Here is a 16127-nt window from a genome sequence, read left to right as displayed (position 1 = left end):
CTTCAAGGTAAACCCACTTCAGCCTGTCACCCCTCCTGGAAGGTGGCCAGGAGCTAGAGCACAGCTGCAAAGGGTCAGCTGAGGAGGGGACGGGAAGGTGAGTGGCAGAACCTGAACCCAGAGCTCAGAAGCCTGGGGCTGGAACCAGGGCTGTACAGGGAGCCAGCATCCAGCGCTGGGCTGGTGCTGCCTGTGCTCCATCACACCAGGACTCGACTGCACTTTTCACAATGTCACACCATTTATTTCAGAGCAGTTACAGCCAGCAGAGGGGCACAGGCCTAAACGCTGGCATATTCATTTTCCCGCACGCGAGCCCTGCGTGGCAGTGGGGCTGGGGAGCCCGGGCGGCGCGATTCCACCACACGCCACGCTCTGCTAGGCCCCCTTCCTCCTAATTGCCTGCTCACCAGACTGTGAGAAAATAATTGCCACTATAAATTTTCCCTCCTCTGCATAAAATATTCGGGGGAGCCAGCACTTAAAAAAGTAGACTTCATGAAAGACGAGCAGCAAGGCATGGATGCTGCGCCCCTCCCACAACCCTCGCTGCAGAGGACACGGGCCAGGAGCCCCTTCCTGGTTCCCCCTAGTTCCAAATGAGAGAGAAAGGCTTAAAGAGCTCCCGGGAATGGTCACAGCTGAAAAACGTCGAGTGAGTGGCTCCAGGCGGCAGCAGCTTGTGTTCATCTGCCCTCCACCCAGGTCAGTCCCCGGGGTGGCTCCAGGCTGCAAGGGGGTCAGCAGAGGACGCCTCCTGCCCCATATCCTTGGCAAACTCACGTGAGACCGGGAAGAATGTTCCTAATTAGGCAAGAGCATAGAACCCCTAATCCCAGGACTCTCTACTTGGCACGAGTACCGAGGCAGGCAGGGAAGATGGAGAAAGGTGGATTAAGCCCCTGGAAGGAGCCCCGGCTGGGAGCGGCTGCTGAGCACCCAGCATTGCCCTCCTCCGGACATGGGAACGGGTGTGGCTGTGCTGCCACCTGGTGGCCTCTTCCCTCACTGCAGGGCGAAATGCTGTGGACGCCAGCCCTTAGGTGTGGGCTCCAGCTAGGGTCACAGAGCATCCCAGCCCTCAGCGCTGCCCAACACCAAGGGAACCCCCACCGCTGGCCCTATGTGGCCTGGGGGTGAGAGACCCCCCCAAAAGCAAGGGACTTCAGGCCATTGACACCATGGAAGGACCACAACAGACCCCACCTAGACCAGCCGCAGTATGACCCAAGGCCGTGGGGTCCAGACACCACACCAGGAAGCCTCCCAGGCAGCCCAGGTGTAGCAGGGGCTGTGCAGCTGCAGAAGCCTGGGCACGGGAGGAGGCGGCGAGAAGAAAGAGCAGGAAGGACAGAAGAAGGGACCTGTGGTGAAGACCCTGCCTCCCTCAATCCCCCACGCACCTGTGCTGACTCCTGCTCAAGGGGTAAGCCTGGAGGTCTCCCCAGTGCTTGGACGAGGCTGAGAAGGGAGGACGCGAAGGAACAAAGTAGCTGGAAAAGCCCCCACGGGTCCTGCAGCTCCTGCACGCAGGCTGGGGCTGGGCTGGCGTGGGGGGCAGGTGCTGCTTCCTGCCTGGACTGACCTGCTACCCGAGCCTGAAGGGCAGCTTGTCCAGAGCCCACAGCCTCTCGCTGGGCAGAGGCAGGGCCACAGTGCAGACTGCCCCAGAGCCACTTGCCTGCAGCCCACAGCCTGGAAGAAGCGTAGCAGACCCAGGGGCTGCTGAAAACGCTCCGGAGATGACCTCACACGCAGCAGCGCGGTAAATTGCCAACACCAGGAAACACGCAGCAGCTGGTGCTGGCCACGTGGAGGCACGAAGCCGGCGCCAGCTGGCCCGGAATGCCCAATCCTCAGGGAAAAGGGCCTTTCCCACCACGAGGAGGGTTCTCCGGGGCATCCTCTCCCGCCATCCCGCAGGCAGCCCCACCCCAGGAGCTGCTGTAGCTCGTATGCATCCTCAGAAACGTCTTGGGGCCTGCTCCAAAGCCTACCTGCCCCAATCTAAGAGCCTTTCTACTAGTTTCATCTGCAGGAAAGAAAATGTCATTCTCAGCATCAGCATCTTGCAGCCTATTAGGAAATACTCTTTATAGAATTTTCTCTTCTCAACTTCTTCCCCTCCTTTCATTTTCACCTGGGAACCATGTACCGTGGGTAGAGACAAGGCAGAAACAGACGGCCCCACTCGCCCCGCAGTAACCAACGCTGCGATCCCACTGCTTGGTTTCCTGTTCCCACCGCCCCCGGCCAGCAAACCACAGCATTCAGCCAGGGGTCCTCCCCCAGCCCCGGGACCGGGGTCTCGCCGCCACTGCCGGCACATAGCAGGTCCAGCGCAGGCCAGGAGCAGAGAGCCGGGAAGAGGCCTCAGCCGGACGCCAGGAGACCACCCTGCTTTAGCATCCACTCATGCGGGGCCTGAATAAAGCAGAGCTGCCCTGCCCCACTCGGCCTGAGGTATCCGGAACCCTTCCTTCGGGACAGGCTCCACCAGAAACTCCACGCGACGATCCTGACCGGGCCCGGCGGCTTCCACCAGCACGTCCACTATCCGGTACTGGGTGGCAAAAGCCAACCCCAGGAACGTGGGCATCTCTGGCCTCGGCAGCTCCCTGCCCGGAGAGTCATCACTCGTCCCTCCCCAGTAGTGGATTCGGAAGCAACGGACTTGTGAGAGGAGGAAGGACCAGTGCAGGGTGCAGCTGAGCTGAAGCAGAGCAGGGGGCCCCTCCCGCTCAGAGGCAGCCGGCTGCCAGCGGACCTGAGAGATGGTGACAGTCTCCACCTGGGGCAGAGGGGCCAGCAGGCTGGCAGCGTCCACCACCTGGCAGGAGAGAAGGCTCAGCATGGTCGGACGCCCAGGGGCAGGGAGAGGGCGCCCCCACCCACACATTTCCCCTCCCTGACTCCTCCACTCCAGTTCCCCACGGAACCTGAGAAGGGAGCAGCCTGGGGTAGCCTCCACCCCTACTCCAGCTGGACAAACGGCCAGCCCAGCCTGAGCCTCTCTGGGAAGCATTACCTGGATCTCTCCAAGCCGACAGGTGAAGCTCTCCTCCTCCCGACTACCTGGCGGCCGTGAGAAGCAAACGAGGAGGTCTAGCAGCAGGCACCCACGCAGGCTCACCTCGTAGCAGCTGCGGGCGAAAGGGCTGATCACAGGCCGGGCTCAGCCCAGCGGCTCTGGGGTGAGCCGTCCAGAGGCCCCAAGCCACAGCAGAAGGGAGATCCGTCCCAGGGTCGGTAGGGACCCCAGGCTGACCGCAGGGCTCCCAGCAGCTGTCCTGGGCTTCGGTCTCAGAGCTGCCCAAAACCTGGAGACCAACCCAGGGCCCCTCTATCCCTCCAGCTCTGGGGTTTCCCAACAGAGACTTGAGTGGGGAGAGGGACGTGAGGAAGGAGAGGGACTTACTGCTGGACCCAGCCCCTGCTCAGCTGCCGGCCGCAGCGGCCCACCCATCTGGCCAGCTTCGTAGGGGGCACCCGGAGGGGTCGGAGGCTGTGTCTTGAGCTTGTTTCTGCTGGAGAAAGACACGGGACTTGCAAAGGGAGAATCTCAAAGGAAAAGGCACCGAGAAGGACCGCCAAGGGAGCCCCAGGAGTGCAGAGAAGACCGCCCGGTTAGGCCAGAGGCTCACAGGTCCGGAGAAGCCACCAGGAAGGGCTCCAGAGGAGCGCGGTGAATGAAACGCATGTCTGCGGTCGGCCACGCTCTCACTCATCCCGGCATCTTCTGGCCTGCTGTCTCCCCCACCCCGTTTACTCGACCCCTCCTCGCCATGGCCAGCAGCAAGCCTGTGTGCAGCTCAGGTCTCTGGAAGGGGCCCATGTCCACCCTGCACAGGAGCCTCAGCTGCCGACGAGGCCACAGGGCAGAGGGTGTGGCTGAGAAGTGAATCCTCCCTGTCCAGGCCTCAACCACAAGCTGCCCTGACTCCAGCAAAGGCGGGAGTTACCCCCCACTGTCCACACCAGCTCCTCCCCACACCCCAGGAGCCTCTCCACACTTCTCTCCCCTGAGCTGTCCCCGCCGGGCAGAGGCAGGCCTGGGCCCCATTGCCTCACCGTTCAACACTGAGATGCCACCGATGTGGCAGCTGCTGGCATCCCCTGTGGTTAGCTCTAAAGCAACTGTGACGTCCGTGGGCCCCTCAAGCTTATACACCATGGACAGGAAAATCTTGGGTGGCACTGGGGCCTGCAGGGAAAATAACCTGGGGAGAAAGGTCCCGTGGTGAGTGCCGTGGAGAGACCACGGAGAAATCGAAGCCAGCTCCAAATTGCGTCCGCCAGCCCCTCCCTCCAGGAACAGAGGACCTGGGTGCCAAACACTCCCACATCATGCTCCTGTCCGTGGCCAGGGGACAAGCCGTACCCCAAGGCCGGATTCTTTTGTGGGTTGAAACATCTCAGTTCTGAAATACCATATGGGATTCCCTCATATGGGGCATCTAAAGTATCCAAACTCACAAATGCAGAGTAAAGGGGTGGCTTTAGGGGGCTGGGGGAGGATGGGGGGCTAATGTGCAATGGGGAGAGTCCAGTCCTACAAGATGACACAGTTCTAGGGATCTATCACATAGCAACGTACACAGAATAACATTCCCATACTGTTCACTTAAACATGGTCAAGATGGTAAATTTCATGTTAATGCATTTTTGACCACAATTTTAAAAAACCAATCTGGGTCTGTCCTCTGTCCTCGTTCTGGCCTCCACTGCCCCATCTGTCCAGTTCCACGGCCACCATGTGTGATGGGAGAAGCTGGTGGACCCACCATCCCCCATCACTCACCCACCTCACGGCCACATTTCCAACCTCCGGTGGGATCACACCCCGGACGAGCAGGGAGCTGCCTCCGTGCCAGGCATCCTCCAGGCAGCAGTGCGTCCTCACCCAGCCCCGGCCATCCCCTCCCAGCCTGTGTTCTCCAAACAAGGGCTGGATCTCCTGGGCACTCAGGTGGTACCAGGGCCCCACCGCCTCCTCCTGAAAAGGGCAGAACAGGGGCACTCAGCAGAGGCCAACAGAGCAGGTGTGCCCGGAGCGGCAGGGAAGGGCAAGACCACCACGGTGCCTGCTGGCAAGTCCCAGGCTCCTCCCACCTGTCCCAGCTGAGGCCAGAGAACAGACACGGAGGGAAGACACCACCCACCTGGCCGTAGCAGACCCTCCGTGCACCCATGCCCAGGCAGAAGGACGTGACGAACGGCAAGGAGCAGATGCTATGTGTGGGCAGATAGCGCTCCAGCCGGCCCCAGAACCTGCCAGAGACATGGGGGCAACAGCTCGGCCCGGAGGAAGGGAGGGAGCCTCTCAGTGTCCCTCAAACTTGCTGGTGGAAACTCAAGGCCGTCCTGCACCCTCCAAGACAGGGCTTCTGAGAGGACTGCAGCCTCCCTGGCTACGGATATGCTGCAAACACACGTCTGCAGGAAGCAGTTGCTGGGTTTGGTCCCTGCCTAGAAGCAGCCAGGGTGCTGGTTTCTTCCCCCATCATCCTCCCTTAACCACCCCCACTTAGGAAGGGTCACTAAAGAGCACAAACATGTCCTGTCAGATAAACCAGAAACCCCTCCCTCCCATCAGCCTGCACTAAGCACCCAGGAGGGCAGGACTCACTTGTCCTGGTTCTGGAAGAAATCCTTCTTCTCCAGACACTCGTACACCCAGCCGGGGGCAAACAGAGCCACGGAGAACCCATGCTTTCGGATCAGCTCCAACGACTGAGGAGACAGAGGGCGACGCTGGGCACATCAGGACCACAGAGTCCAGACAGGCTCCTGGACACCAGTGACGTGGGGTGGGGGCTCTCAGGGCAGCTCGGAAACGGGAGGGGGAAGCTGTCCAACCCCTCCCTCCTAGCTGCACCTGGGGGCTGCTGGGCATCGCCCCCGTCATTCCACAAGCCAACCAGAAGAGGGCGCCGGAGAGGCGGTCAGCGATGCTGCAAGGGCAGGGGGCAGGAGCTGGGTGCTAACTGGCTGAGGCCGTGCGGCCCCATCGTCCTCTGGCACACCTCATTCGATTATCAGAATCACGGGGCAGTAAAGAGACTCTTTAGTTATCGGATTAATTTACTCATTTAAAGCTAAATTAAGGGCTGAGAACATCCCTGGGGCTCTGGGAAGGGGCAGGACTGACAAGCCAGAGGCAGGCAGAGCCCTGTGCATCCCGCGCCAGGGGCACCAGCCCAGTCCTGCTCCTTCCTCCGTGCTGGTATGACTTGCCTTGCCAAAAAATGCTCCCTTGCCATGACTCCTACCACTCCCCAAACGCTGGTCGCTTCCCCCTTCCTCACCCCCGAGCGGCTGTGAGAGGCACTGCAGGCCCCTCTGCGTCTGCGCAGGCTTCCCTTGGGGGGAAGGTCAAGGAACACAGCTGGGACAGGAGGCCTAGGCCCGCCGAGGACCAGACAGCGGGGGAACAGCGCACCTCTGTCTGGTAACACCCACACAAAAAGACATTATCCGATTGTAGAAATAGCCGGGAAAGGGGTTTCAGTGGGGACACGGCTTGGCCCGGGCAGGACACCCTGTTTCTCAGTGCCACGGGGTACCCACTCTGGGAAGAACAGCTGCTTTCGTTCCTTTGAGGTGCAGACGGGAATGGAAGGTCCATGAGGAAACGAGGTCCCAGGGGAGGCACTGGGCCACTGGCCCTTGGGCGAAAACCACCACCCACCTTGTCTGTGTCGAATCGGCCTCCGACCACGTTCCCCCGAGCAAACACGTCCACGCCCACGTACACATCTGCCCGGCGCTCCCCAGCCTGCCCCAGCATCCGCTCCAAGTGCTCCTCCCGCCAGTTATAGTTGGTGAAGAAACCGTCGCAGGAATCAAAGAAGACCCTGAGAAACAACAAGGACCTGCTGTGAAGCCAGGCCGAGAAGGATGGGGCCATCCCCCGCCAACCCCGCAGTCTCAGCCTTTCCCCTCCTAGTACTCAGAGGCACGGGGCCACCCCACCCCACCCACAGCAGGCTTTCCCTCCTAGAGCCCAGAGGGACAGGGCCACCCCCTCTACCTGCACAGTCTCAGCCTTTGCCCTCCTAGAACTCAGAGGCACCTATGATTCACGGGCTGGGAGCTGCCTTCAGGACCTAGGGCATGGCCTATTCCCCAGAGGCAGGAAGCAACCCCAGATGGTGACCTGAAACCCTCGCCCACCATCCATGGTGTCTGCTGAGGCTCAGGATGTTAAGAGAACTCTTTGCCTTTTTGAGACGGAGTCTTGCTCTGTAGCTCAGGCTGGAGTGCAGTGGCAGGATCTTGGCTCACTGCAAGCTCCATCTCCCAGGTTCATGCCATACTCCTGCTTCAGCCTCCCGAGTAGCTGGGACTACAGGTGCCTGCCACCATGCCCAGCTAATTTTTTGTATTTTTAGTAGAGATGGGGTTTCACTGTGTTAGCCAGGATGGTCTCGATCTCCTGACCTTGTGATCCATCTGCCTCGGCCTCCCAAAGTGCTGGGTAGGCCGCCACACCTGGCCTATCTTCTCCCTCTTTTTACCCAATGCAGTCATATATGCGCTGCCTTCATGAGGGAGATTGCGCCCGACCCTTGCGGCACCCGCCCCTCGCAGCACCCGCCCCCTCATGGTGCCCGTCTGCAGGCTCACCTGTTGTGCTGGTTGAGTTCGTCTTGCCATTTGAGCTGCCCACTCTGCACCACACTGTCATACCAGAGCACCAGGCCCCCCGGGACCTGCCGGTGCAGCTGTGTGGTCAGGTACCGCAGGAAAGGAGGCGTGTTCCCCACGGCGGCCAGCTGAAAGAGAGGAACGAGGTGAGAGCCTCGGTGAGCCCCAGATCCGTCTATCATGAGAAGTATCCGGCGCTGACAGACAGGGGGACACAGAGCAAACAGATCCACAGGTGAAGCTGCAGTTCTGAAAGGCCCTCCCCGCCACAGCCCGGAAGTGGAGTCCAGCCAAACAGACGACTGTCCTTTCTTACTGTGGCAGGAAGGACATGAACGCAGAAGTCAGGAAAAGACAGAGCGCACCGAAAGGGGAGGGTGCCCTGAGAAGGAAGCCACACCCCCAGCCCAGAGCAGAGCGCGGAAAAGGAAAGGGGCTCACAGACAGCGCGGGAAATGTGAGAGCCGGCCAAGCACACTTGCTGGACACAGTCGGAGGAGATTCCGTCTCACTGCGAGTAACTAAGATTTCAGAGTTGGCACTGCCTGGGAGGTGAGAAACGGCTCTTACTGCTGCAACCTGCAGCCCAGGTGTGGGGCGAGGTGAGGCCAAGGAAGGAAAGAGGTGGAGGTGGGCGGCAACACAGCAACGGGCGGGGAGGTGGGTGAGGGCTGGGCGCTCACACTCAGAGAGTTCTCGATGTTGATCAGCCAGCCATCGAAACGAAAAAACTGCGCGATCTGGACCAGCCTGTCAGCCACTGCCTGGTATGAGCGCTCATCCCCGGCCAGAAAGGCTTCACAGAGCCTTCCCCCTTCATTCCACTCCGTGATGAAAGTCCCTGTGAGGACAGGAGAGAAACAAGGTCGGCCACGGAATCGCCTTCTCTCGACCTGCTGGTTTTCAAAGTGAGGTTCTGGAACCAGCAGCCTGACCACTTGGTAGACGTTAAAATCTCCATATATCCATATATCCCGTGAATCAGACACTCTGCCGATGGGGACCAGCAATCCTGGTGATGGAAGCCCATCAATGACTGGGACTGAGGCTAAAGCCTGAGCAGCACTGTTCTGACCCAGGAATCGGCAAACCGTGGCCCCGGGCCAATGCCCGCTACTACCTGTGTTTGTAAATGCAATTTTACTGGAACACAGCCCTGCCTATTTGTTTATCTGCTGTCACTCCAATAATCACCACAGTGACTCACTGGTCTGAAACACTGAAAATACTGTCTGGTCCTTTCCAGAAAACTCCTGCAGATGCCTGTCCTGACCAACCGAGGCAGCCCCCAGCAAGGGGCTCTGTGCACTGAGAAGCAGGCAAAGCCTGCGCCTCCTAATCACGGGGTCCCCTGGCTGGTGAGCTGAGGAGTCTGGCTGACACAGAGGTGAGTCCTTGGCTCTTACCCAGCACACAGACCCCATGCCTGTGGGCAGCGTTGGTCCAGCCCACTGGAGGGATGGTGACGGTGTGGTGGCTGAAGTACACAAAGACGTCGATGCACTGCCAGTGGTAGAAAGCATAGGGAGTCTGCACCACCGAGCCCTGAATGAACCTGGGGAAAGAAACAGAACAGGGCTGGCCACAGCAGCTCATTCATGCCTTTATTCCCCGCACTTTGGGAGGCCAAGGCAGGTGGATCACTTGAGCCCAGGCGTTTAAGACCTGCCTGGGCAACATGGCAAAACCCCGTCTCTCCCCCCAAAAACTGGAAAAATTAGGTGTGGTGGTGCACACCTGTAGTCCCAGCTACTTGGGGGGCTGAAGTGGGAGAACCGCTTGAGCCCGGGAGGTCAAGGCTGCAGTGAGCCCAGATTGCACCACTGCACTCCAGCCTGGGTGACAGAGTAAGACCCTGTCTCAAAATATAGAAAAAAAGAAACAGTTGGGAGGCTAAGGCAGGAGAATGGTGTGAACCCGGGAGGCGGAGCTTGCAGTGAGCCGGGATCGCGCCACTGCACTCCAGCCTGGGTGACAGAGCGAGACTCCGTCTCAAAAAAAAAAAAAAAAAAAAGAAACAGAGTCGGGTCCCAGGAAGCAGAATAAGGACACAGAGACCGCAGGGTGTCCCCAAAGATTTCTCTTTAGTTCCATTCAGTCAAGACTCCCTGGAAGCCTGCTGTGTCCAAGCAAGGTGCAGGCAGGGAGAGGCAGGAGCCAGCTGCCACTCCCGCAGCCACAGGCAGAGCGTTCCGACTGGGGCATCAGGCATCTGCTATTGTGTCTAATGGACGAGCATTGCGAACCCCTGTGGGCAGATGAACAAAGGAGAGAGAGGAGGGGAAGTAGGAAGGCTCATGTCAAAGTCCCGTCTCCAGCCTCCCGCTCTATGTGGAGGGGTAGGCAGTCCCTCAGGACAGTCTCCTGGAACTTGACGGTTGGGGCTGGCAGCCGTGTGAGCTGTGCCCAAGGTTTCATCACCTGCCTCTGTCTCTACCTTGATGGTTGGCTCTGACTCAAGCCTTCCCATCAGTCACAGGGTCCAGGATTGTTCTGTGGACATTTAAAAGCACCATGTGGACTCCAAAGCAGCTTTGGATGGGACATCGGCAGCTGGGGTGGGTGGGGCATGTAACACCTCTGTGCATCAAAGCCAGAACCCAGCGACCCAGAACAGGATCAGAGCTTAAGGGAAGAAGGTGATGAACAAAAAAACCAAGTGAGGGGGTGAGGCTGGGGGCAGGCAGCTGAAGAGGACCCCCTGCCTGCCGTGCCCTGTCCCATCTACCAGCCTCCAAGTTGAGGAGATTCAAGGAGTCAAATGATTCTAGAGCTGAAAGGGACATAAGACACTGCCTAATCCAATCTTCCTTTTTTTTTTCTTTTTGAGACAGAGTCTCACTCTGTTGCCTAGGCTGGAGTATAGTGGCGCAATAATCTTGGCTCACTGCAATCTCTGCCTCCCTGGTTCAAGCGATTCTCCTGCATTAGCCCCCTAAGTAGCTGGGATTACAGGCACCTGCCACCATGCCTGGCTAATTTTTCTATTTTTAGTAGGGGCTGAGTTTTGCCATGTTGGCCAGGCTGGTCTCAAACTCCTGACCTCAGGTGATCCCCCTGCCTTGACCTCCCAAAGTGCTGGGCCAAGCCCAGCCCAATCTTCCCTTTTTACGGATGAAACACTGGGGCCTGCCTTCCTCTCGCAGTTAGCGCAGTCCCTCCAATGCCTGTCTCCTGACTCCCCGCCCAGTGCTCTTTCTACACATGGCTCTCTCCTGCCCCTCCAGCCCCCACCCCAGCAAAGAAAAACAATCAATGTAAGCAACATCAATGTAAGGCCAGGTCCTCACCTGTCGTCCAGATACCCCCCCATCATGTCATGACACAACAAAGTCCGGGGCCTCTGGCTGCTCAGAGGGGGCTGGCGACACGCCAGGGGCTCCAGGGCCACGTTAAAACCATCCTCCATGCGGGGTGTCCACGCCAAGAGTTCCTCCAGCGAAGACAAGTAAAAGCTGATAGGTTTGGTGGTGTCCTTGTCATAATATCTAACTGGTCCGAGGACAGAAACATTAAGCAATTAATGGAAATTATTATAGGATTAATCAAAATGTTTTGACAATAACAGAGAAGGAACATGAGAGGGGGTGGGGGCTGACCTGCCCCAAAGCCCCAGGCGTGAAGGTGGAGTCAGTATTCAGAGCCTCTGTCTCCTCACCTGGCAGGGGGTCCGGGGAAAAACTGACCACCTCTCGAAAGACTGTCTCTTCTTCATCATCTTTGATCCTAAGCAAAGAAGGAGTTGTACATTTATAAATAAAAACATAAATAGGCAAGAACAATTTGAAGCAAATGGACCAGTTTCATCTAAATACGGAGGGACAGACATTCTCTGCCTTACGTTATTTAATATTAACTATAGAAACATTGTATAAAGCAAGGAAGTGACGTGTGATAGTCCTAAGGTTACCTGTATTAGCAACCAGGCCTTGGCTTCTGCAGGGACACACGTGCCAATGATTACTCCTAAGAATAAACCTTACTCTAGGCCAGAGGCAGTGGCTCATGCCTGTAATCCCAACACTTTGGAAAGCCAAGGCAGGAGGATCACCTGAGGTCAGGAGTTCAAGACCAGCCTGGCCAACGTGGCAAAACCCCATCTCTACTAATACAAAAATTAGTCGGGCGTGGTGGCGCACACCTGTAATCCCAGCAGTTTGGGAGGCTGAGGCAGGGAGAATCACTTGAACCCAAGAGGCGAAGACTACAGTGAGCCAGGACTGCGCCACTACATTCCAACTTAGGCAACAGAACGAGACTCCATCTCAAAAAAACAAAAAACAAAAAAATAGAATAAACCTTACCCTCTAAAGCAGCCACCCAAATACCACACTCCAAAGACCAGACATATATACTTCACAGGGTCCCCAGGATTTTCTACGGCCAAGGGGCAATATCCAAATACCAAAAGTACCAGAAAGTTTCAGGTCCTAAGAACAGAGGCCAGGCTTTCTCTACAGGCCACACTTCCCTAAGTGCCTTCCATGCTGTTCACCGAGGTATGCTACAGGGGGAAAGAGTTCCTTTGGTACATTAACATGGAAAGCTCCTAAATACATCTCAAATCGCTTTCTTTTAAAAATTGATTGATTGAGATAGAGTTTTGCTCTGTCACCCAGGCTGGAGTGAGGTGGTGAGATCTCGGCTCACTGCAACCTCCACTTCCCGGGTTCAAGGGAGTCTCCTGCCTCAGCCTCCTGAGTAGCTGGGATTACAGGTGTCTGCCACCATGCCTGACTAATTTTGTACTTTTAGTAGAGACTGAGTTTCACCATGTTGGCCAGGCTGTTCTCAAAATCCTGAACTCAGGTGAACACCCGTGTCAGCCTCCCAAGTGCTGGGAGTATAGGCATGAGCCACCACGCCTGACCTAAAAACTTATTATTATTTTAAGAGCAGTAAGAAGACACTGCAGTGGCTATTTATGGGCCACGGCACCAACATTGAGATTCACTAAATCTACCAACGCCCAAGACCACTTCTTTGCTCACTGAGCTGACATCTGCCATCACCCCACTGCCATTCAGAGGCCTGTTGCAAAGAGTCCTCTGTAGCATCTGCCACCACCAAACACTGACCCAGGGCCTCCAGAATGACATTGGGAGACCCTGAGAACTGCAGGGGTGGGGGACAGATTCAAGCAGAGATGCCCAGAAGTTGTTCCTCTCCACCTTCCTTTTCCGAAGCCCCCTCCCTTGTTGATGTCCTTATTATACTTCAGCCGCCCCCTCCCAGGCCTTCTCAGAACAATCCCACACCAGGTCACCTTTGTCACCTGTCATTCCTCCACTAGGAGGGAAAGAGCCATCTCCACATTCCTCCTGTCCCAAAATACCTTTCCCAGCAGCCAGCCTCCATCCCATCCTCATAAGATCTGAAAAGCTCAGCAGTCTCACTGTTTTCGGTTTAGAAACAAAGCTACGGCTGCTGTTTCTGGAAGCCATGTCTGTGTTTCAAACTTTTCCCCCCACAACCTACCAAGGGGGAGGTTTACTGGGCGGGCAGGTGCCCCCGAAAGGAAGGAAGCCCAGCCCAGAGGCGCATGTTCGTCCCTTTCTGTCTCTGTGTTTTGGCCCTTTCTATTCCCCCCAGTTGGATACCCTACTCCCCATTCTCCACCTACTGAAGGCTTCCTCCTCCCCAAGGACTCAGTTCTAGTGTCACCCCTGCAGGAGGCCACCCCCTCCACCAGCCGGCATCCACTGAGCCATGAGCACCGCCGCCGGGATCTTCCGCACAGACCAGCGACGTGGGAGGCAGGGGTCTGGCCGGGGCCCCGGGATTCCCGCCGGGACCCGTGGCCACTCGAGTTTGCACCCGCATTTCTGAGATGGACGGAGGTCAGGCACGGGGGCCGGAGGCCGCTGCCCGGCAGTGGCGCGGGGACGGAAGGACTGACCAAGCGGAGGGGCGCTGCCACCCGCTGTCCCCTGCTGTGCACGGAGCAGACACAGGCGCCGGCCCCTCGCCCCTCGGCGCGCCCGTGCGGGGGAACCTCGGGCCCTGGGGCCACGGACTCTCAGCCCCGCGGATCGGGGGTCACACGGGCCCCACAGCCCCACCTCCTCCCCGGCCGCCGCCGCCGCGGCCGCGGTTCCTGCTCCTCCTGCTCCTCCTGCAGCTGCCGCCCCCGCCGCCGCCGGGCAGCCGACCGGGTGACCGTCACCGCCGCGGCCTCCATGACACCGTCCGCGCCCGCCGAGAGCCAATCGCAGGCCCGGACCCGCCTCCGCGCCGCGCTCGGCCAATGGGAAGTGCGCAGCGCTGACGCCGCACTGAGACGGGACTCCGGGCCGACTCCGGCCAGCCGCCCCCCGGCGGGGACTTTGTAGCGGCGAGAGGCCGGGGGCGGGGCCGAGGACGGGGCGGGGCTGTGAGGGGCGGGGCCTGGGCGAGTTCTGAGCCCGGGGTTCGTCGTCGTCGTCGTTGCTGTTGCCCATTATTGGTTTTGAGTCCACGGTTCTAGAAGGCTCTAGAAGGTTTCCGAAGGCCCCAATCTGCGAGTTCTCTTTTTAGCCTCACCAACCTCCTTTGCAAGCAAATTGAGGTGTATCCCGGAGAGATTAAGCAGTCTCCCAAAGGGCACAAAGTCAGCAAATGGTGGAAATGAGACTTTAACTCATGCGGCTAATCCCTATTAAAAGATAATTTTCAGACCGGGCGCGGTGGCTCTGGTCTGTGATCCCAGCACTTTGGGAGGCCGAGGCGGGCGGATCACCTGAAGTCAGGAGTTCGAGACCAGCCTGGCCAACATGGCAAAACCCCATCTCTACTAAAAATACAAAAATTAGCCGGGTGTGGTGGTACATGCCTGTAATCCCAGCTACCCAAGAGGCTGAGACTGGAGAATAGCTGGAACCTGGGAGGCAGAGGCTGCAATGAGCCGAGATGGTGCCATTGCACTCCAGCCTGGGTGGGTGACAGAGGGAGACTCCCTCTAAAAAAAAAACATGAAAGGTTAGTAGGTTAGTATCCGGCCACGTGGAAGCTGGTGTCCTATGTAGGATGCATAGTTTTCCGGTGAAACAGATTTCTTTCTACGGCCCCACGCCTGTGCTTGACGGTAGTAGTTGCTCTGCCCCTAAGCGTGCAAGGCCTGGAGTGGCACCTCTGCAAGAGTGGCACTGCCCAGCGTGTTAGGCACAGAAGGAGTTCACAGGAAACATGATAGAACAGAGCCCTGAGAAGCCAGAACTCAAGGCTGGGCCCCACAGGGCAAGCCAAGGCTCTCCTCCCTCCAGGCCCAAACATTCCTCCACAATTAGGAGCTTCCAGTGCTGGGCTGCAGCTGCCGCCCAAGCCAAGTTGACTGGGCCTTTATTATTGTTGCAGACTTTGAACTTTATGAGGCTCCAAGCTTCCATAAATGCCGACGGTGGGAGCTATGACTAAGGTTGTTGAATATGGGCCATGGTGCAGGCCAGCCAGTTAGGCAAGAAGGATGGGCCCATCAGAAGCAGGAGACGCTGACCCATGGGGAGGACAGAGATGGCAGAGGCCTCCTCTCTGGGACTTCAGCCCTGGGAAGCTTGCAGTGAGCGAGGGCAGTGGATCAGCAGGCTCCCTCCTGCTGTGTTCAGGGGTGCACCAGACGTGGACAGTCGTGATTTGGTGTGCATCTAACCGGGTGTGCCCAAGCCCTCACCTCCAGCTTAGGAATAAAAATAGATAAACTTTCATCCTACCCTGGTTAGAACAGTTCTAAGGGATACTTTGAATAGCCCTTGGGTAATGTTCAGTCTCTGGGAGAAAATATGCCCAAACCTCCCTTCTCTTCTCTCCTTTCCAAAGAGTAGACACCTGGTCTAGAAGAGCAAGAAGGCGAAGGCCGCCCTGCACGCCCCTGAGGACAGAGAAGACTCAGATCTTGTGGCCTCTTGTTAGCCCCTGTGGCTCGTGGTCTCTCTGGGCGTCAGGCCAAGACTGGAGGGGTCCTGTCTGCCTTGAGGTCACATTGGCTCACGCTGGGGCTCTGGACCCATTTGAGGCCTGAGTGGATCCTCTAAATCCTAACCTTCTAGGGTTTCCAGATAAAATATGGAGCAATCAGGTAAATTTGAATTCCAAATAAATGACACACGGGACATAGGACAAGCTTATATTAAAAAGTGATTGAGGCCGGGCGCAGTGGCTCAAGCCTGTAATCCCAGCACTTTGGGAGGCCGAGACGGGCGGATCACGAGGTCAGGAGATCGAGACCATCCTGGCTAACACGGTGAAACCTCGTCTCTACTAAAAAATACAAAAAACTAGCCGGGTGAGTTGGCGGGCACCTGTAGTCCCAGCTACTCGGGAGGCTGAGGCAGGAGAATGGCGTAAACCTGGGAGGCGGAGCTTGCAGTGAGCTGAGATCTCGCCACTGCACTCCAGCCCGGGTGACAGAGCGAGACTCCGTCTCAAAAAAAAAAAAAAAAAAAAAAGGTGATTGCATATTTATCTAAAATTCAAACTGAACTAGGATGCTGTCTATGCATTTG

The 16127-nt window shown here is 57.6% G+C and overlaps 1 protein-coding gene across 6 annotated transcripts; it reads right to left on the bottom strand.

The window, feature by feature from the left end:
- Positions 1 to 222: 222 nt before the first annotated feature.
- ENGASE (endo-beta-N-acetylglucosaminidase) lies at positions 223 to 13909 on the bottom strand. Of its 6 annotated transcripts, none has more exons than XM_008013130.3 (14): positions 13713 to 13902; positions 11309 to 11376; positions 10941 to 11142; positions 9057 to 9205; positions 8334 to 8491; positions 7630 to 7778; positions 6692 to 6857; positions 5630 to 5733; positions 5163 to 5271; positions 4806 to 4996; positions 4072 to 4220; positions 3419 to 3524; positions 3029 to 3143; positions 223 to 2830 (listed from the first exon to the last, which is right to left on the bottom strand). In XM_008013130.3, the coding sequence occupies exons 1-14, from the start codon at positions 13829 to 13831 to the stop codon at positions 2414 to 2416; spliced, it is 2202 nt and encodes a 733-aa protein (XP_008011321.2). In that variant the 5' UTR covers positions 13832 to 13902; the 3' UTR covers positions 223 to 2413. The 6 variants fall into 6 exon arrangements, with proteins under 6 accessions (XP_008011321.2, XP_008011320.2, XP_008011322.2 ...); XM_008013129.3 differs by having other exon boundaries at positions 3419 to 3527; positions 13713 to 13899; XM_008013131.3 differs by having other exon boundaries at positions 3419 to 3527; positions 10941 to 11138; positions 13713 to 13745.
- Between the last annotated feature and the right edge of the window lie 2218 nt (positions 13910 to 16127).

Source organism: Chlorocebus sabaeus, chromosome 16 (assembly GCF_047675955.1).
Source record: "Chlorocebus sabaeus isolate Y175 chromosome 16, mChlSab1.0.hap1, whole genome shotgun sequence".
In the NCBI taxonomy this organism is placed as follows: Eukaryota; Metazoa; Chordata; class Mammalia; order Primates; family Cercopithecidae; genus Chlorocebus; species Chlorocebus sabaeus.
Note: the sequence above shows the minus strand (reverse complement) of the source record. Positions and strands in the feature narration are given on the sequence as shown.